The following is a 20906-nucleotide window of genomic DNA, read 5'->3' on the forward strand; positions in this document are numbered from 1 at the left end:
TCATCATCATCATCATCATGATAATCCATCCATCCATCCATCATCCAATCCTACGTCGTCCCACAAGAAGCGCAGGAGCCCGGTGCTAGGCAATTGGTCCCGACATTTAAGATGAGAGTGACCAACCTCCCTCATCCCTGAGTGGTATTACGTGAGCAATAAACCCCAAAGCACCCTTTGGATACAAACCTTGCACCGGCTCCAAATCCGGGATTGGAGGAGTCAATAAAATTACCCACTATACCACCAGGCTCCAAAATTTGGTTATATGGTTACCACCCAGCGTAGTAAATGGTTTCCCTGGTGTACAGGAAACCATTTGGCTTGTCACTCAATGTAGAGTCACCCACAGACAGAAAGGAAGAGGAAAGAATGAAGGAAAAGAAAAGACAGAAGTGGGAGTGTAAAGTCACCCATAGGCAGAAAGACGAGGAAAGAATGAAGGAAAAGAAAGAGAGAAGAAGATGGAAGGAAAAGATGGATGGAGGGAGGAGGAGAGGACAGGACAGACACCCGAGAGCAGCACTACATTGAGTGAGTGGATGGTGAGCGCCCCCACCTACCACAAAATAATAATAATAATAATAATAACAATAATAATATCACCAATTCCATCTCTAGTAGTAGTAGTAGTAATAGTAACAGTAGCCGCAGCAGTACAATTAACTCGAGAAAAACACATTGAATAGGTCAACACAAAAGAACATCGGCTCCTAGTTGACCTTACCATTGAGAATATACACGATGACTGAAGCAGACTCAGCACTGGCCGGCGAACACGTGTAGTTACCCGAGTCAGCAATGGTGGCCCTGGTGGAGAGATATTTAGAAGGGCTGTTACATGGAGTGACAAACAAATGGGGAAGTAAAGAAGCGCTAGGGTGTTGATGTGGATGTGACTGAAAGTGGTAATACTCTGAGATGGTCTGGCGATGTGGAAAGGATGGAGAACGAGAGATTGGCTAGGAGAGAGTATGTGAGTGAGGCGGAGGGGGAGACCAAAGATGAGATGGGAGGATGAAGAAATATATGAGAGGGGTGTGTGTTGAGGGGAGGGCAGGCAAATGACAAAGGGCAGGGCGATAAGGAGGCGATGTGTCTGTGGCCGAATACAGGATTAAGGTGTCTGGGTATAAACAGATAAAGAGAAAGATAAAGAAACAACTCCTTCACATTGACAATCAATTTTTTACTGTATTTGTGTTACATTTAGATTATTTTATTTGGCTTAAAGAAGGACCTATCGTACTGGGGGAAAAAATATACAGCCTTCTTTAGCCCCTTCACTACTATACTTATTTTACGTTATCCTGGCCCAGATTTTCTTTCTTTCGCAGCTTATTTCACGTGGCTCAGTGACAGAATGAGACAATGCTGCAGCTCTACTTTCATTCCATAGCACTTCTTCGCAATAGCTGCACAGTCTATTATTAATCTCTTGTTACAACTCTGACTTCAAGATGGAGAGATGACAAATTTAGGCCATGCGAGAGTGAAAAGTCTAGTGGTCTGCCCTAAGTGGGAAAAAATCGTCTGAGTGCAAAAACAAGTCAGCTTAAATCGTCATCCCCTGTGACTCATTATAACCACGCTATCAACAGATGATTTTATTTAGCGATTTGATACAGACTCATAACTGAAGATAATTATTAAGGCTATATACCTAACCTCTTTAGTTCGTGGTCTCCACAAAAATAAATAAAATCGTCTGGTGATAACAGGCATACAAATAATATAGCGTCGGTGGTATAAAAAGGTTAACTTAATAATGAGGATAAACAACTTTCTCCCTGGTTTTAATGTTCTCGTGAATCAGTTTTTCGTCCCATATTTCACGTTAAGATTTGCCTGGTAGTGATCTCCAAAAATACTTTGTCTCTCTGCCTGATTCAGTGAGATTTTCTTTTCCTTCCGTCCTTCCTTCCTTCCTCTCTCTCTCTCTCTCTCTCTCTCTCTCTCTCTGCTATGTCTAGAATGTTTTAATTATCACAAGGGAAACTTTTCAAAATGGAAGGTAAAATTGTACCTAAATAAACCCTCGTCGATAGGACGGCAAAATAAATAAATAACTAGATAAAAAAAAAAACACACACACACACACAAATAAACAGTTTGCAATGACTAATAAAGTACAGATGTCATCAAACAGATATTTATTTTTTAATGACAAGTGTTCGATACAGTTAGTTAATAAAAGAATTCAGTTTCTATGGTCGATTTTTTACATTAATATTTAGTTTGGTTGAAATAGTGATCCTGGAGAGAGACGCCTTCATGTGGTGGCACCGATATTATTGGGTGACTGAACTGCCTTGCTATATAAATATCTCTGAACTCTTTCCCTATCCCCCGAAAGGAGAATGGTGGGCGGAAGGAGAATAGTGGGCTGAAGGAGAATGGTAGACTGAAGGAGAATGGTGGGCTGAAGGAAGATGGTGGGCTGAAGGAGAATGGTGGGCTGAAGGAGAATGATGGGCAGAAGGAGAATGATGGGTTGAAGGAGAATGGTGAGCAGAAGGAGAATGACGGGTTGAAGGAGAATGGTAGACTGAAGGAGAATGGTGTCCTGAAGGAGAATAGTGGACTGAAGTAGAATGGTGGGCTGAAGGAGAATGGTGGACTGATGGAGAATGGTGGGCTGAAGGAGAATGGTAGACTGAAGAAGAGTGGTGGGCTGAAGGAGAATGGTAGACTGAAGAAGAGTGGTGGGCTGAAGGAGAATGGTAGACTGAAGAAGAGTGGTGGGCTGAAGGAGAATGGGAACTTAAGCCTGCAGGCTACCAAATTCATGTTTCAGGTGATCCAAGAGGCAGAAAAAAAAATTATTCCTACAAAATGCTTGAAATGATGAAAGTGTAAACAATATCATTCAGAACCCGACCTTTTACACACGATAACCTCTAATAAGTTGATCTTGCTCAGGTCAGACGATTTTCCTCAGCTGTGGGGTCACCTATCGAGCTGGAGGATCAGGTATAACCTTTCTTAAATCTCGTCGACAGGTAAGATGTTCATTGCTCAAAATAGTAAATAAAATTCTCTCTCTCTCTCTCTCTCTCTCTCTCTCTCTCTCTCTCTCTCTCTCTCTCTCTCTCTCTTTCTCTCTCTCTCTGAGTATGTGTGTGTGTGTGTGTGTGTGTGTCTCTCTCTCTCTCTCTCTCTCTCTCAATAATAGAAGAAAAGAAGACATCAGCGAACTGAAGAGGTTAACTTTTTTTTTTTTTATGCTCTTTTCCCGGGGGCAATAATTGTTGTTATGAGTCACGGTATATGTTCCCCTCTTACTTTAATGTTCATTCAATATATTAATAATGTTCGATAGTTGTAGGAATGGATATTAAAGAAAAAAAATGGGTTCTTCACAACGTAAAGTCAAGGAGGTTTGTAAATATAACTAAAAGAAAATTAACGATGCAGAATAAGAGCTAAAAAAAAAAAAAAAAAAAAATAGGTTTGGTACGTGTAAAACTGAAGCTCAGAGTTCAAACTTTCAACTTCATACACAAATTTTGCCAAGAAATGTAATAATCGAAATGAAATAAATAGTAATAATAATAATAATAATAATAATAACAAAAATAATAATAATAATTATTATTATTATTATTATAATAATAATAATAATAATAATTATTATTATTATTATTATATGTGAAGGTGTATAGCACATAGGAGGACTACTAGGCCTCAGAGAATGTGCTATAGTATTTGTCCAAAGTTGGACACAAACACAAAGTTAGTAAATAAATAAATAAAGCAATGTCCCAGATAAAACAAACTAAGCCAATAAAGAAGAGACCTATGATAATGGCAACAACAAGCAATATCAAAAACTCAAGCTCAAAAAAATGTTAATATTGCTCGTGAAGCTAAAACTATAATCGAAGATGCTCAAGAAAGTATGTAAATGTAATTGGTGAAGATAAAAGTATACACAGGCATACTGATGAAACGCTGTGATTTTGCCAAAGAGAAGCAACCTCAAACACACAGCTTAAAGCTCAACAAAGCTTGAATATGGCACCTGGTGAGGATGAGCCTTGACGTACGTGAAAGCTTGTCTGTCACTACGCTGATGCCGCCCCTGGAGCTGTAGTTCACCAAAGTGGTTCCACGGTACCAGTAGATGTATTGTGGAGGTTCCGTGCTGCCATTAACCACACATGTTAAGTTGATGCTGCTGCCGCTTACCATGTGAACCTCCTTTGGTCCCGATATCCTAGCTGCCGCCTCTGTAAGGAAATTATAAGCAGATGTGTAAGTGTATATTCTGTATTGTGAAAACTGGGTACTCCCTTTTACCATGTGCACCTCCTACAGACCATACATCCTTCCTGCCACCTCTGTATGTAAACTGCAAGAAATCTGGGGAAGTACTTGGAAATTAAGTAGTTATTGAGTGTTAGAGAGATGTCTGTGAAGTAATGTGAGGTGTAGCAATGTAAGGTGAGGCTGTGAAAAGTGGCAGCGTAAGGTTTGGTACGTGAGGTGTGGTAATGTGGGATGTGACCGTGGGGTATGTGGCAGTGTGAGGTGTGGCAGTGTGTCATGTGACTGATATGCGGCAGAGTGCTGTTACCAATGTGAGGTGCAGTAATGTGGTATGTGGTAGTATGGGGTGTTATAATGTGGCCTGTGGCATTGTGAGGTGTGACTTATGGGAGTGTGGGATGTTATGCTGTGGTGTGTGACCCATGGTAGTGTGATTTGTTGAAATGTGATGTATAGCAGTGTGATCTGTAACAACGTGGTGTGAGGCAGTGTAAGGTGTGGCTGTGCTATGTGACTTTGAAGTGTGGTATTGTGAATTGTGATAGTGTGAAATGTAACATTATGAGATGTGACACGACAGATGTGGCAGTGTGATGTGTGGCAGTGTGAAGTATGGCTGTCTGAGGCGTAGTATTGTGAGACGTGGTACCAGTCATGGCATTGCGAGGTGCGGCAGAATGATATGTATAGCATGGTGAGGTGTGAGAGCGAGGCGTGACTCTGAGCTGTGACAGTGTGAAGTGTGGACTGTGATGAATGACAATGTGAGATGTAACACTGTGGGGTGTGGCAATGTGAGATGTGGCCTTGTAAAATGTGGCAGTGTGAAATGTAAGTGTGAAGTTTGTTTGAGTGACGAGTGATAATGAGATGTGCGACAGTGTGAGGCGAGGCAGTATGAGGTGTTGCCTGGTTTAGTGTGGTAGGATGAGATGTGACTCTGAGGTGTGTGCTATAAGATGTGGTAGTGTAAGTTGTGTGTGTGTGTGTGTGTGTGTGTGTGTGTGTTGTGGCCTTGTAAGATACGGCATTGTAAGATGCAACTGTGCGGTGTGGTATAATCAGGTCTGGTTGGTGGAGGGTAGTGACAACGTGATAGAAGTCAGAGCGAAGTGTGGCCTTGTATTGTGTGACAGTGTCAAATGTGACTCCGAGGTGTGGTAGCATAGGAGTGTGTGTGTGTGTGTGTGTGTGTGTGTGTGTGTGTGTGTGTGTGTGTGTGTGTGTGTGTGTGTGTGTGTGTGTGTGTGTGTGTGTGTTTTCTACAAGGAAATTTTATTTTGTTCGGGAAGGACATCTGGTTGTGCAGAAGTTAAGAGAAGATAATGAGTTTGAGAGACTGCTTTTAATTCTTAAGTAATCTGGAAGGTTACAATAATGAATAAATGGATGGTGGCCTATTATCGCTGAATATTACGATGACAGTCAGCTTCTGTAATGATAAGATATGAAAATGGGGAAATGTTGGACTTCATTTCTGAGTCCATATCAAGCCTTATACCTATGAAATTAAAAGCAACTGGATGTAAGAAAGTTAGTCGTGGACTCATATATTTCATCGTCATCATCATAATCCATACTGTATACCTATTTCTTGATCTCCTTTGCTTATGAAGTAATAAATCGCCAACTTCAAGTCCTCATCCCTCCAACTAAGTGTCCAATTTTAGTAGATAGGCGCTTCACGCTACCTCCCCTTCTCACATCTTCATAACAAGTTACCTCTTCCTTCCTTTCCTCTTTAGTTCCCTTCGTGCTCTTCTTTCCCTTGTTCCTCTATCTCCTTCCCGTCTCTCCCTTCTGCTTCCTCTCTTTCTTTTTCATCCTGCCCTCTTCATGTTTCACCTCATCTATCTCTATCTTTAAACAGACGCTATAATCCCGTAAGGGGTGGCCACTTGTTTCTGAGTTTGTTGTTTTACGGAGAGGGATACTAACCCTCCACCAACCTACCTGCTGACACAAAGGGAACCAGTATGCGTTTGTTATGTGGTTACTACCCAGCGTTGTAAATGGTTTCCTGGCTTACAGGAAATCATTTGGCTTGTCACTCAATGTAAAGCCACCTGAAATGGAAAGAAGAGTAGTAAAAACCGACAGGAAAGATGGGACAAATAGGAAGAGAGAAGGGCAAACACAGAAAAAGAAAAGAAGTGGGTAGCACTACATAAAGTGAGTGGATGACGGTCGTCAACACCTACCTCATACATACATTTTTTTCTCTCCTCCTTTATACCTCTTATTCATTTTCCCCTTACTATCCCCTCTCTCCTTTCTTCCACGTATATATATCACTTTACTTATATAAGGCACCACGACAATACTAACCGTGTTTTATAAATACTATTAGCTATGTCGTTATTGACGAAATAAAACTAGTATTATTATTATTATTATTATTATTATTATTATTATTATTTACATGTGCTTTTGTCTTTCTTCCTTTCTTCTCTCCGGTCTTCCCTTCATTATCCTTTCTTTCAGCTTTCTTTTGCCTCCTCCTCCTCCTCTTTCTTTTCCTCCCTCTCCCCTTCTTTCTTTCATTTCCTCCTCCCCCTTGTCCCTATCTTCCCTCACTCCACCATGTGGACCTTCCTATCCATACTCCTCACATCCACTCACTTCTCTCTTTCATTATTTCCTTCTATCTTATTTTCCTTCCTCCGCTTCTCATCCCATCCATCCCTTCCCTCCTTCATCCTTCCCTTTCACCCCAGCCCACCCTTTTACCATTCTTGCCTGTCTACCTGTCTGTCTGTTTGTCTGTCTGTCTGTCTGACTATGTATGTATGTATGTATGTACGTCATTTTGTTTGTCTGTCACTGAATTTATTATAGCACTAATTTTACTTTATTTTTCATCCACTACGCATATACAGCATACTCATTTCATATTCCCACTTAATGACATTGTGCATAATAAATAATACGCTTTTATTTTAATCAGGTCCACCAACAGAGCTTTATGCCATGTTTTCAATCTAAATGACAGTAATATATATATATATATATATATATATATATATATATATATATATATATATATTTCTGGTCAGTTGTGCTATTTTTGTCTCATGCTCTTTCTTTATCTATAATTCTTTCTATCTTTTATTTTTACCCACAACCCTTCCCCTCCCCTCCCTTTCTCTCTCTTCTCTCCTCCCTCTCCCTCGTGGATTATTTTTTATCTTTTCTTCTTTCCCTTTCGTTTTTCTTCTTTCCCCTATCTTCATCTCTCCTTTCCTCTCACTTCCCCTCTGTCCCATCATTTTTCCTCTCTCTTCCTTTCCACCCCATCCTCCTTTCCCTCTCTTCTCTTTCCTCTCTCCCTCTCTCTCCCTTCTCCTCTCCCTGTCTCTCCCCCCTTCTCTCACTCTCTCTCCTTCTCCTCTCACTCTCTCTCCCTCCCTCCCCTCTTGCTTGCACGTGCTCAATAAATACATCTCCTCTACTGAATCACCTCGCTTTTTTTCCTCATTTATTTTCTGCAGTCCTTCTTCTTGGCTTTGTTCCATTTTTGTCCATTCCAAAATTTACTGAGGAGGTGGAAGTGAAGAGGGAGTGAGGGGAGAGGGGTAATGAGGGGTGGAATGTAAGAGAGGGATGAGGAGAGACAGGAAAAAGTATGAGGACAAGACAGGGATTACTAGCGAGTAGAGGAAGGGGAATGAGGACGAGGGAAAGAAAGGAGGATCGGGGAGGGAAGGGGAAGAAGGGAGCGAAAAGAGACAGGAAGCGAGAGGAGGAAGATGAGGGAGGGGAGAGAGGAAGAGAGAGGAGGGGAATGAGGAAAGGGAAAGGGGAAGAGAGGGAACCGAAAGAGAAAGAAGGATGAGGACAGAAAGGAAGAATACAAAGGAAAGCAAACAGCAACAGAGCTTATGGTCCTTTCAAGGCTGCTTGTTACAGAGTAGACTATAACTACGAGATCTAAATCTACATGCTGAAGGATAAGGATAGTAAAGCAAGAAGGCTTCCCCCCGCCTCCAAACCCTCCAGTTATAACTGGCAGGAAAAAAGTGAGGAGGACCTGCATGGAGCATGGAAAAACTGACATGGAAATTTCATAGGAAAGACTGAAAAGGAAAAGTTACATTGTATAATACTTTATCTATAAGCTACCTGAAAGAGAAATTAATAAAGTGAAATAAATAATCAAATAAATAAATAAAGAAGGCATGACATTATGTACGGGTGCACTGAGATAACGGGGCGTCTGTAGACACAATGTGGAAAATGCAGAGTGTGGATGTTCAGGGGTGGTGTAGCTGTCTTGCCTGGCGCTTTAAAGGAAGGCAGCAGTTAATCAGACCGCAGCTCAGTTCACTTCACTGTGACAAGGAACTTTCCCATGCGGAAGAAATACACAAGTTACCTCCTGAAGCAGTGATCCCTGATACATTAAAAATCACGATGATGGTCAATTAACTAACAGGGACCCTCAGTGATCCACTGCCCATCACAGGTCGAAAGTAAGAGTAGTGACTATTAACTCAGGGCTATCTGTGCAGATCCTTCTCTGTGGTTATACTACTTTGTTTGCATTTAACAAATTGATAAACATATTATGACTCGACGCGACGCTATGTACGGGTACGTTAAGTTTACGGAGTGTCTTGTAGACAGGAGGGGAACAAACTCACGCATTGCTGGTAAAAGTATGTTATTCGGACAGAACAGTCAGCTGAGGATTCTTGTGCAAGAACTTGTATATTTCGTTTTTAAATGTCTTAACTGAGATGCTGTTCACGGTATCTGAGGGTAATCTGTTCCAGATATATACGATTCTGTTCAAGAAGTATTTTGCTTCATGGGATTGGAAACGCTTTCCTATAATTTTGCAACAATTACTCCTGGTTTGGTTCGACCGCTCTATTTCAAAATGTTTATTCATGTCCAAGTTGTCACATCTCTCCATGATTTTGAAAACTTCAATAAGGCCACATCTTAACCAGCGTTTCGTTATGCTAAATAGTTTAAGTTCTTCAATGCGTTCCTCATATGGTTTGTTTCTCAATCGTGGTATCATTTTTGTGATTCTTCGCTGTATTTTCTTTGTTATTTCCACGTCCTTTCTGTGGTACGGAGACCAGAACTGCATACAATTCTCGAGATAGGGGTGCTCCAGCGAGTTGTACAAGGCAAGTAGGTCTTTTTCCAATTTAAACTCTAAAGTCCTTCCAATAAATCCCAGCAACTTGTTTGCAATTTTAACCACCTCGGTGCATTGCTTACTTGCTTTTAGGTCGTTTGATATTATCACACCAAGATCCTTTTCATTGTCTGTACGCGATAACTGGATATTGTTCATTTTGCAATTCGCATGGACGCTGTTATTTCCAATATGAAGTACTTTACATTTTTCTGAGTTGAATTCCATTTGCCATTTTTCTGTCCAGCTTGCCAAAGTATTAAGGTCATTTTGTAACTGCTGCCAATGAAACGTTGTAGTTACTTTATTGGTTATTTCAGTATAGTCTACAAATATGGATATTTTACATTTTAAACCCTCATCTATGTCGTTTATGTAGATAATAAAAAAAGTATCGGCCCAAGTACTGAGTCCTGGGGAATGCCATTCATCACATCACGCCATTTGGACTCCTTTCCGCTTACCACAACCCGTTGTTTTCTGTCTGAAAGCCAGTCTTGTGACCATTTCCCCATATTTCCTTCTATTCCATGGGCTTCTATTTTGCTTACGAGATGCTTGTGAGGGACAGTGTCAAATGCTTTATTAAAGTCGAGGCAAATTATAATATCTCCTGGTCTTGAGTTGTCATATGATTTGTAAACATCATGGAAGAAGTCCAATGAATTAGTTGAGCATTAACATCGATGTTTGAATCCATGCTGCGAGTCTTTGATTATATTTAATTATATTAATTTCTATATAATTAACTATTTTATCTCTTTTGAATCTTTCCATTAATCTGCACACTACTGATAAGCTGATAACAGGAATTAGTAAAGAGAGGAGAGAGAGGAAGGGGGATGAGGGGGAGGAAACGAGAGGAAAAGAGAAAGGGAGGGATAAGGAAGGGGAAGAGGAAATGAAGAGAGAGATGAAGAGAGGGAGAGGGTGGAGGAGGGAGGAACAGAGGGAGGGGAAAAAGAAGAAGGATGAGGAAAGAGAGGAAGATGTATGAGAAGGATCAAGGAACAGCAAAAGAGAGGGATTAGTAGAGGGAGAGAGTGGAGAGGGATGAGGAAGAGGAAAAGAGACGGGGGAAGGGAAAAGATGGATGAAAAAACAAAAAACGAGGGGGAAAGGGGAGAGGATATAGGCGAGGGAGGGGAAAACGGAAGAGGGGAATAAGAAGAGAGAAGAAGAAGGGGGTGAGGGAGAGAGAAGGGGAGGGAGGGGAAAGGGGAAGAGAGGAATGAGGAGAGACAGGAGGAGTTATGTATTAGGAGGAGAGGGAAGGGGAATAAGAGGTGGGGGGGGGGAAGAAACCAGAGGGATGAGACGAAAAAGGAAACGGTTTAAGTAGGAGAAGGAGGAAGAAGGGAGAAGAGAGGGGGCGGAAAGTATAAATAGGGACGAGGAGGGAGGAGGCAGAGAAAGAGGCACGAGGAGGTGGGGATTTATTGTCTATTGTTGTTATAATATGACGTTTTTACACAGTTCAGGAGAGATTTTTTTTTTTTTACCAACCCCGTTGCTCTGCAACACACCTCCCCAAAGTGATATGTAATAATCTTTTATTGGCAGCTGGTTTATAATAAAAATGATGTAGGTCAATGGAAAAAGGTACTGAATTATGCTATATGATGCAGGATGACTGGATGAACATGTATACTTTAAGGAAAAACCAAAAGTCAAAGATGAAAATTAGGACAGACTAACCTCTTCACTGCTATGTATTCTTAGATAAGGCGTTCACCAACCCCATTCACATTTATATGTCCTTCTTAAGTTATGTAAAATCATCTCTTGGTGGTCTTATTAACTCTTGCACGGTCGGGACAACTCTGGTACTCTCTTTTTGGCATCCCCATATGTTCTACTAAGTTTAGAGTGAGTTATAGGAACCTGAGAGTGTTATCCGGGTAGCATTAACTGCTCATGGTAGAAAAACTTAAGTATCCTCTTCCAGTTAACATCAGGTGATTTTATTCAACTGAGAGTGAGTCATAGGAGCCAAAGACGACTCGAAAAAGACGTACTCGGAATGAAGGGTTAAATGTAGGGGAAAAAGGAGGCGAAAAGCAGAGAGAAAAGAGGAGAAGAGACAGAGAGAGAGAGAGAATCAGATGCGAGAGACAATAATTAGGAGAGGAATATTCTCTGTGGCGAGCGCTGACCGGAGTTCCAAATCAGAGAGAAAATTGTATTGCATTGTTGATTCTAATTGAGGGCACAGGCAACTGAGCGATTCCCCGATATTCACATTCACTCACACCATCATCATCATCATCATCATCATCATCATCATCATCATCATCATCATCGTCATACTCATTCTCATCGTTGTCCTTATCGCCAATGTCATCTTCATCACCAACATCAGCATGAAAATCAGCGTCAAAATAAACATCATCATCATTAACATTACCTTCAACATTAGCATCATCATCGACATCTACACAACATCGGCAACGTTTTAGTCATCATCGTCATCGTCATCGCCAATATTATTGACATCTTTATCGACATCAACTTCACCATCAACATATTATTATCCGTATCATGCTGCAGAATCTACAGGACACATTAGGTAACACATGATGATGATGATGATGATGATGATGATGATGATGATGATGATGATGATTATTATTGTTATCATCATCGTCATTATTTTCTATACAAGATAGTCCAAAATAACGCACAGATCGAAACCCCGGTAGCGGTATGTTATGTGTTAGGGAACGGCACAGCCTGCTGGTGTGGGCGTGGGTGTGACAGTGTGTGTAGGAAATGAACTAATAATGCAGGACAGACAGTGATAACGTTGAGTGAGCCGCCCCGGGAAACACACGAGAATCACCTGACTGAGAGGAAGAGGAGCATTAGAGATGGACGACCCTATGTATTCGTTGTATGTACTTTCCACTTTATTTCGGCCTGAACACCAATATTTTGCATTAAATATTGAGCTGTAGCAGGAAGTTTGTACCAGAGTATGGTGCTAGTCACGAAGAAGTGCGATGGAAAGAGTATGAAACCATAGTGTTGTATCTACAACTGAACTACGGTATACAATGAATGCTGGAAAAGGACAAAAATCTAGTCCAATTAAGGTGGTCACACTATGTATCTATCTATCTACCTGTCTATCTATCTATCTATATATATATATATCTATCTACAGCCACACGCATGAGTCCATTCAGAGGTGGCCACAGACAAATTTCCCTGTTCCCTACCATATGTCTAAAATCCCTCCAGCTTATATCCCCCTCTCTCATATAACTCACCACACCATCCCTCCATCACATCATGTGTTACCAATATATAATGAACGATATACCAGAGTAACCCCTAAACTGTCCTTCATAACTCAACCAAATATAACATCAGAGAGATATTGATGTACACTTCACGCAATAAACTACTGGCCTGGTTAATGACGTTACCTGACTAAACACCTACACGAAGACGTAAGATAATGTTTACCCTATTTCCTTCTAAATTCCCAGTAAAACAATGGAAAAAAAAATATATATATATACAGTTTTTAATAGTTTTGGATCAGACTCACTATATATTAGAATGTATGACTGCCTTTTACTTTAATTCATTGATAGAAATAAGAAAGATAAGATTTACCATGTTTCCTGTTAACGTCGCTTACTGGAAGGAAAGATTTTTTTCACTCTCTTCCTAATGATACTTCCCTCCAGTATATATTTTGTTCATTTTACTTCCTACTTAAGCAACCCTACACACAGGGATATATGAATGTCTGTAGCAGGTAAGAGGATTGGTTGGCCTTAGGGAACGGAAGATAAGGTATTCTCCTAGATTTTTTTTTTTTTTTTTAAATAACAGAACGGAGGAAGGAAAAACAAATGGAGAAACAAAAATAATCCATACACCAGATTACTGGTGTCCTCTATTCATAAAATATCTGTAACAGTTAGACTTGAACAGTTGTGGGCTGAAATCTGGAGGAAAACAACTCTGGGGAAGCGAATTCCAGAGAGATGCAGTTAGGGGAATGAAAGAATTCTGATAGGCAGAAGTTCTGCAATATGGTTGAGTGACATTCCAGTCATGAGCGCTACCAGATGTCCGTGTAGCACGAGGGAAGGCATGGAGAGGTGGCACCATGGACGCAACTTCGTCTGAGCATTTGCCAAAAAAATATCTGTAAAATAATGCAAGGGAGGCAACATTCCTTCTTACTTGCAGGGGAGGTAGTTTATATGTAATGGCAGGGTTGTTAATGATTCTAACAGCTTTATTCTGAATTTTGTCTAGTTGTCTTAATGTAACCTCTCCACAACCATTCCACAAGGGTGAGCAATATTCAAGCTGAGAGCGCACATGACTCTTATAAATTATAGCTAACTGCTCGTCGGCGAAGAAGTTACGGACTCTGTACAATAATCTAAGTTTCTTTGAGGCGGTTTTAGCAAGTGATATGACATGAGAGGTCCAGCTGAGGGCACTGTTAAGTGAGACACCAAGAATTTCAATACTTTTGGAGATGGGAATATTAGTAGCACTGAAGGTAATGTACGAATCTGGCAATATCTGTCTATTAGTAAACTGTATATATTTAGTTTTACTAGCATTAAAACAGACAAGGTTGTTTTGTCCTCATTCACTGATTGTATCTAGATCTTGATTTATTGAGATGGCTGTACTGAGTTGAGAGGTAGAGATATTAGACGTTGTAAATGGATGTCTGAGTGTGAATGAACTATGTAGTGTTGAGTCAATCTGCATATGAGTGAACGGGATTGTGAGTGACAGATAAGTGATCATAAATATGAACCAGAAATAGAGTTGGCGCCAGAACTGATCCCTGTGGCACGCCGGCGTTAATTGAGTGGAAATTCGAATATACATCATCTACTTTTACTCTTATTTTCCTGTCACTAAGATAAGAAGAAATCAAAGGAACAAAAGACGTTAGTCCATAGCAAGGAGTTTGGACAGCAGGGAACGGTGCCATACTCTGTCGAAAGCTTTAGAGATATCAAGAGCTACTGCATGAGTTTCTCCAAAAAGATCAATTGATTGATGGATGGTATGAGTTAAGAGATTGAGTATGTCAATGGTGGATCTTTCGTGGCGAAAACCGTATTGTCTATCACTAATTAAGTTGTTGGATTCAAGATGTTTAACAATATGCTTATTAATTAAAGTTTCAAATACCTTACCAAGAGAAGATGTGACAGCTATTGGTCTGTAATTGGAGGGTCAGACGAACTTCTTTTCTTCGGAACTGGGTAGATATTGGCTTCTTTCCATGAATTTGGGAATAAAGAAGTACGTATGCATAGTCTGAATAATTTGGCTAGGACAGAGACAAAAAATAATCCCATTCTTATGGAATACACATTCCCGACGAAAAAGAATAAAAGACAGTGTTCCCGACAGCGCACAAGGCTCTGTACAACCTCTGCCTTAGATATTTATTTTACTTACTCCACCTTAGTCTTCTCGTGTATGTTATTGATGACTTTATATGGACATAAATTCCATAAGGAACATAAGAATAATATTAACAGGGCATATGAAGAAATATACCGATTTAGAGTGGTTAGGGAGTTACATTGATCTTCTTGCCTTCTATGGACGCAGTATTGCATTATTTTACACAGAATACCACAAGAAGGCTTTGATCAGTAGACAATTGTTCTAGTAGATGAGAAGTTGAAAACTGTCTCGATTAATCCTTGTAAATGATAGAATCTCTCAACCTGAAAAAGGGGACCAGAATATAATCTAAAATAAATACCCAACTGCATTCATGGCACTGAAAGAATTAACTCCTTCACGGATTTTGTTTTTCCTGTTAATTTTGGCTATAGTATATCCAGGCGATTATACTAAACTGAGAGAAACTTCAAGAGGAGCGTTTAGATGAATCCTTCACTGACTCCTCCAACATGAGATACTTCAACGTGAGACACACTTCCAAAGTTAAGAAGAATAATCCCGAGGAAAGTTCACCGTTACACACTAGCTCACCACTTCAAAACAGCAAATGTGAGACAAGTGGTAGCGAAGCAATAGCCAACATTCATCTATCGGGTAACTGTGCGAGAAGGATGAGGATGGAAGAGAGAGGAGAAAGGGACTATCAGCCCCCCCAGCCTTCCTCCTCCCTTATCCTTTCCCCTGTCACACAGTGGTACCAGGCATTTGCGTGTCTGGTTGCTGCTTCACTAGTGGTTGTCTCACGCATAAAAGTCCGAACTGGCGGGCAGGTGTATAAGGCAGAACTTTCCTCGAGTGTACGATCATAAGCAAAAGTTCTAAGACGGTTCCCTGCTGGTTACGACGATGGAAGGTGTTATGTGAAGTATTTTAATGTGATAGCACTATGAAGTGCCCAACAGAGTATTAAAAGGAAGGTTACCATCTGACGTCCAGGGGTGGATGAGAAACATGGAAGACAGGATACAACGTCGGTAGGAAGCGATCGGAGAAAAAAAAAGACGCTTCCTTACTCCCCAGTCCAACTCACCGACAACATGAAGAGTGAAGGCCCTGGATATCTTCGGCTCTGTTGACACCTGACACTCGTAGGTACCTGAGTCTGACACCTTGGCTTGGGCGAGGCGTAGAGTCCAGTCATCAGAGCCCTCAGAGTGTAGTGCAGAGAAGCGTTGGTCTGTCGTGTACGTGAAGAACCCTGCCGTCAACACCTGCACGTCTTGGTGACGCATCCATGTTACCTATAATTAAGACAAAATAACAATACTCTTTTTTACCCTAACATAGTCTAATTTTGCCATTTCTCCATCCTGAATACTGAGTTGTGATAATAGATGAACACTTGAACATGATGCTGGCCAAGAAGAAGCTCTATGGCAAGGATGTGGGATTGTAGCACTTTCATTGTTTGTCACGGAGCTGTATGAAAGAAGATACAAAAGGACGAAAATCTGGGTCCAGTTAGGTGAAAGTAGTATAGACAATATCCAATCATCAATCCATCTTCTGGCCTTATACTGACCAATTAGGAACGTGGGAGTACAGAGCTAGGCTAATCAGTCCAGACATTAAAGGTGAAAGAGGCCAGTCACTCGTCCCTCTGTGGTATTAACTAAGCAAACAACAACAAACAACCCTTGGATGCAAACCCTTATAGCCCATATCTGGTTAGAGTTTTTATTACACACTAACTATGATGCATCCATACGTAGACAATATAAATAGTATATCATTTGGACGGAGGTACAGTAGGTTTCCCTTTAGCAGGCTTGATCGTCTCCTGTTAACGAGAACAAGCGTAAACTGAGGGATCAACCGTTAAAGTGATACTCTATCCTCCCCCCTCCCCCCAAAAAAAAGGTTAAAATCTTCTTAGACAGTAATATTACTGTAGTTGAATTACATATCACGGACGCATTTCCAGCCGTATGACACATTTACATAACTTTATAATGCATTAAAAGAATTCGTGTAACTTGTGACCAAGAGACACGCAGTGGTTCTCTTAATTTCCTTGTTCGTATTTTGTAAGTATTGCATCTATCTGATTGATTAAACTGCTATATATACGACTTTTCATATTTTTTTTTTTTTTATTGCGGCAGTAGACCCCTGGAATGAGGAAGTCCTACAGTGTCCTCATTTACGTCTTAGATATCAATAGTTGCCTGCAATTTTGTCCTTAGCCATGCATAGATTGTTTTAATTATTCACTTTTTTTTACTGATCATTATTGTCATTAGTGTTAATAAGCAAAGTTATGCTAATTTGTACTTCAAAAACTGATCCCCTCTTTTCATATACTGTATATCTCTGTGTTGGCATGTTATTTTCCTCATGTTTGTTTCAACCGATTTAATAAAACTTTCACAGCATACAACACACACACAGCTCATCCTGGTGGAAAAAAAATCATGGTAGTTGGTGTTCAAACAGCTACAGGAATGTAAGTTTAATGTGGCAAAAGTTTCATGGCTAATTTTTCAAGCAATGATAGTCTGCTATTTTTCATGATAATTGCATGCTCGAAGCGGCAGTGTGATCACAGCACAACACTAATGTATTTAATGATATTTTTATTATACTTGGACTGACCAGAGTTTTGTGATTTATGTCAAGTATTTGGGGGATTTACTGAGCTTAATGAAATTTGAAAAGGTTTATATTTGGGAGAGGCGGTGGCTGAATCGGAAGGGAGGCGGCCTGCAGTCCGAATGGACCCAGGATCGAATCCCGGCTTGGGCAGGGAACAGTTAAAGGATTTGAATTTCCTAAAAGCAGACTTTCCTGAACTACCAGATGACCCTCCGACATGTCGTAGAAATACCCCCGCAAATACCAATACACCAGTCCTGTATGAGACAGCCCTAGCATGTATTCAATATGGACGGTGGGTGTTAGCGCCGAAGTGGTGACATGTGGAGGTGTAGGAGGACTACTGGGCCTTGGGATAGGTCACTGCCACCGAGATGTAGGCCCTGATGTCTTTGCCCAGAGTCGGACGAGTAAAAAAAAAAAAAAAAGCTTTGAATGAAATGTAAATAATAATAATAATAATAATAATGATAACAATAACAGTAATAATAATAGCAATAATAGACCCATGATCAAAAAACTAAACTTGAAAGAATTCTAGGCATTGGTGTTTGGTATCGCAGCCATTATATAACCACTGCATAATTTGGTACCAAGGACAAATAAAGGCATAACAGAGTCTTACAAAAAAAAAAAAAAAAAAAAAAAACTTACATTTTAAAAGGCAAGTTCCATTCACATCTGTTCAAGGAGAAAAAAACAAAATCTTAAAGGCAACTTAAGTGAGCAAAATCATGGCATTTCTCAAAGTTTGCTTCTAACAGATAAATACGGGAAATGTATCCACTTGTATTTACAATTCATATGAAAAGAATGGCAGTGAAATAGCGTTGGACAGTGCGACATGGAGGCGATTTGTTTGTGGCCACTCCGTAAGCCTTACGGAATTGAGGAGTCTGGCAATAGATAGATAGACAGATGAAAAGAATAGAAAAATAAGCAGGTTGACGACACGTTCGAACCAAACTGGTCTCGTATCGCTACTGCAATTGGAATTTGTACAAGTGTTTTTTGAGATCTTTGTATTATCGTCTCGTGGTTGTGTAGTTGTCTTTTAATTATTTCCAGCTCGACTTTATATACTGTTTTGTACTATAAAATAATAAAGCACCCATAACGAAAAACAAAATCGTAAAATGCGTCACATGAATACTTATATAATTGCTTTGCTTTCATGTGATGGAACTGAGCAACTCCCACAATTTGAAAACTTAGTCATTGGTGTATGGAATTCGGTGAGCTATAGTTATGAAGAAGTGACGCCACTCTTTAACTGCCAGTCAAAATTGCCTTCCAGTCTGACAACACTTGGCCATCAACTAAGCTGAAAGGGGGTAGGGATTGCTGGTCCGTTATGAGTAAATGCACTGTAGCAATTTTCAGGTTAATCAGTTCAGAGGTTTGGGCTTGAGGTAATGATATCAAGCGTCGATTAGAAGAACAATCAACACGTAGAAGGAAGGGAATAAACAAAGCATTTCCTTGTAGGGAAATGTAGGACGAGGGCTAGAATTAACTAGATCATAGGCCAGATGAAATTTCCCTGATCAGACTATTGAAATATTAACCCCAAAACTGAAGTATCTTCCTAACTACTCGCACTAGAGAACTGAAAACAAAACCAGATGATTTCTGTAGTAAACATGTCATTGCCAATATATCTGAAAAGGCAGTTAAGAACGTCCTCCACGCTATCCCCACCTCCCTGCTGTTACGGTTGGTGTTGATCTGTGACCTTTAAGTTGATTCCAATTGAGCACTGATTCTTACCATGCGGTTTGAACTGGGCGACTGAAGCACTAACAAGACGATTTCAGCAAGATAATATTGAGTCGATGAATAAAGACCAATTTAATAGTAACCAGATGACTGAAAAGAGATCAGTGTTAGACAACCAATCATTTACAGAGGCCAGCCGATTTTGGTATTAACCTGATGATTACGTAAACCAGATGCTTTATTTATTTATTTTTCTACTTACCACACGATTCCCAAGGTGTTTGACGAGGCAGTGAAGAAAAGCAGTTCTGCCAGCAGCTGCCACCACCCTGTTGCTGCTGCTGTTGTCGAATTGTGGCCTCAGGAGGGGTTGGTCCCACCTTGGCGCTGGTCGGGAGGGGGGTGCTCGCTCCAGACGGTTATTGCCGCTTGTGCTCTGTGGGGTTGGAGGGAGAAAGTATAAATAAAGAATCTGAAACCTATTAAATCCGGTGACGCATTTTGTTTGTTTACTTTGTTTTAGCACGTGGAAGGTGCAGGAGAGGGACGCCTTCAGGCAGTGGCACCAATTAAAGTGGGTGGTGAAGGTACCCGATTACTCAAACGTCCCTCACCTTCTTTATCTCCCAAAGGAGTATAATGGACTACTGGAAAAGGACAACTTCAGCCTGCAGTTGACCAGGGTCACGTCCACATGGGCCTGGAGCTCAACGACAACAGCTCCAGATTCGTATATTCCATTCGTATATATTTCTGCCTGAGAGATTATGAGTATTCTCTTTCAAACAGAATATAGTCTTTTAGAAGTAACTCTAATAAAATAAACGAGAGGAAATATAATGCAAGGCAAAAAACTTATTCTTGACTATATGATTATCAAATCTCCACACTAGTAAATTGCTCTGATTATATATTTTTTTTATTTCTTTTATTTTTCACTTCGGTATACCCACTAATTTGACTATGAAGTATTTCGTAGCTGTGCTAATGAAAACCAAAACTGAAACACCCGCTCTCACGCACGCATCAACACGGTCACCATGGCAGCGTCTTAATTTCATGGTTTTTATCTTAGACAGTACTATACAGATCAGGAGAGACTTCTTGAAAAGAGGGGATGAGAATATAGCATTCCTTAATATCTTCTACTTTCACGGTTCTCTTTTAAGCTTAAAAATTTTGTCTGATAGCGGTCAGTGTATATGTAAGGGATGTATTCAGCCTTTCGGGGCTATGCTCAAGAAATTGTTTGAATGTACTCTCTCTTAGGGGTGGGCGTATCGATACCAAAGTATCGATACTTTCGATACTACCCTGGTATCGAAAGTATCGATACAAATCGTGAGGTATCGAGTATTATGAGTACTTTATATAAATAATTACATTTGAGTGATATATTTTATTTCCTCACACTTTCTCCTGGCACTTTAGTCACTCTCATACGTCTGGCATCACATTACAGTACTGCGGAGTCTCTGGTTGGGGGATGAATCGGGGGAGGGGAGCAGCGTTCATAACAGAAATTTAATAACAGATTTCATATGGAGAACAGTTACTGTTATTTTAAGAGGCAGAGTATGTCACACTATTAATGATATAATAGTTTAATCACATTGGCAAGCACAGTTATTAAGTAGCAGACTCGAATTTCCATTTGTTTTGTACCATGTCCAGTCCACCGAGTGGCGACTGGCGAGTG

General features: G+C 40.3%; 1 protein-coding gene across 1 annotated transcript; it reads right to left on the reverse strand.

Annotated features, from left to right (window-relative positions):
- Positions 1–713: 713 nt before the first annotated feature.
- On the reverse strand, positions 714–20268 carry LOC145391888 (zwei Ig domain protein zig-8-like). The gene is made up of 5 exons (XM_080266388.1): positions 20227–20268; positions 19470–19643; positions 15924–16134; positions 4025–4232; positions 714–810 (listed from the first exon to the last, which is right to left on the reverse strand). Exons 1-5 carry the CDS (start codon positions 20266–20268, stop codon positions 714–716), a joined length of 732 nt encoding a protein of 243 aa, XP_080122514.1.
- Between the last annotated feature and the right edge of the window lie 638 nt (positions 20269–20906).

This window comes from Coenobita brevimanus, chromosome 2 (genome assembly GCF_032717465.1).
Source record: "Coenobita brevimanus isolate Jiangsu-jjx chromosome 2, ASM3271746v2, whole genome shotgun sequence".
Lineage (NCBI taxonomy): Eukaryota > Metazoa > Arthropoda > Malacostraca > Decapoda > Coenobitidae > Coenobita > Coenobita brevimanus.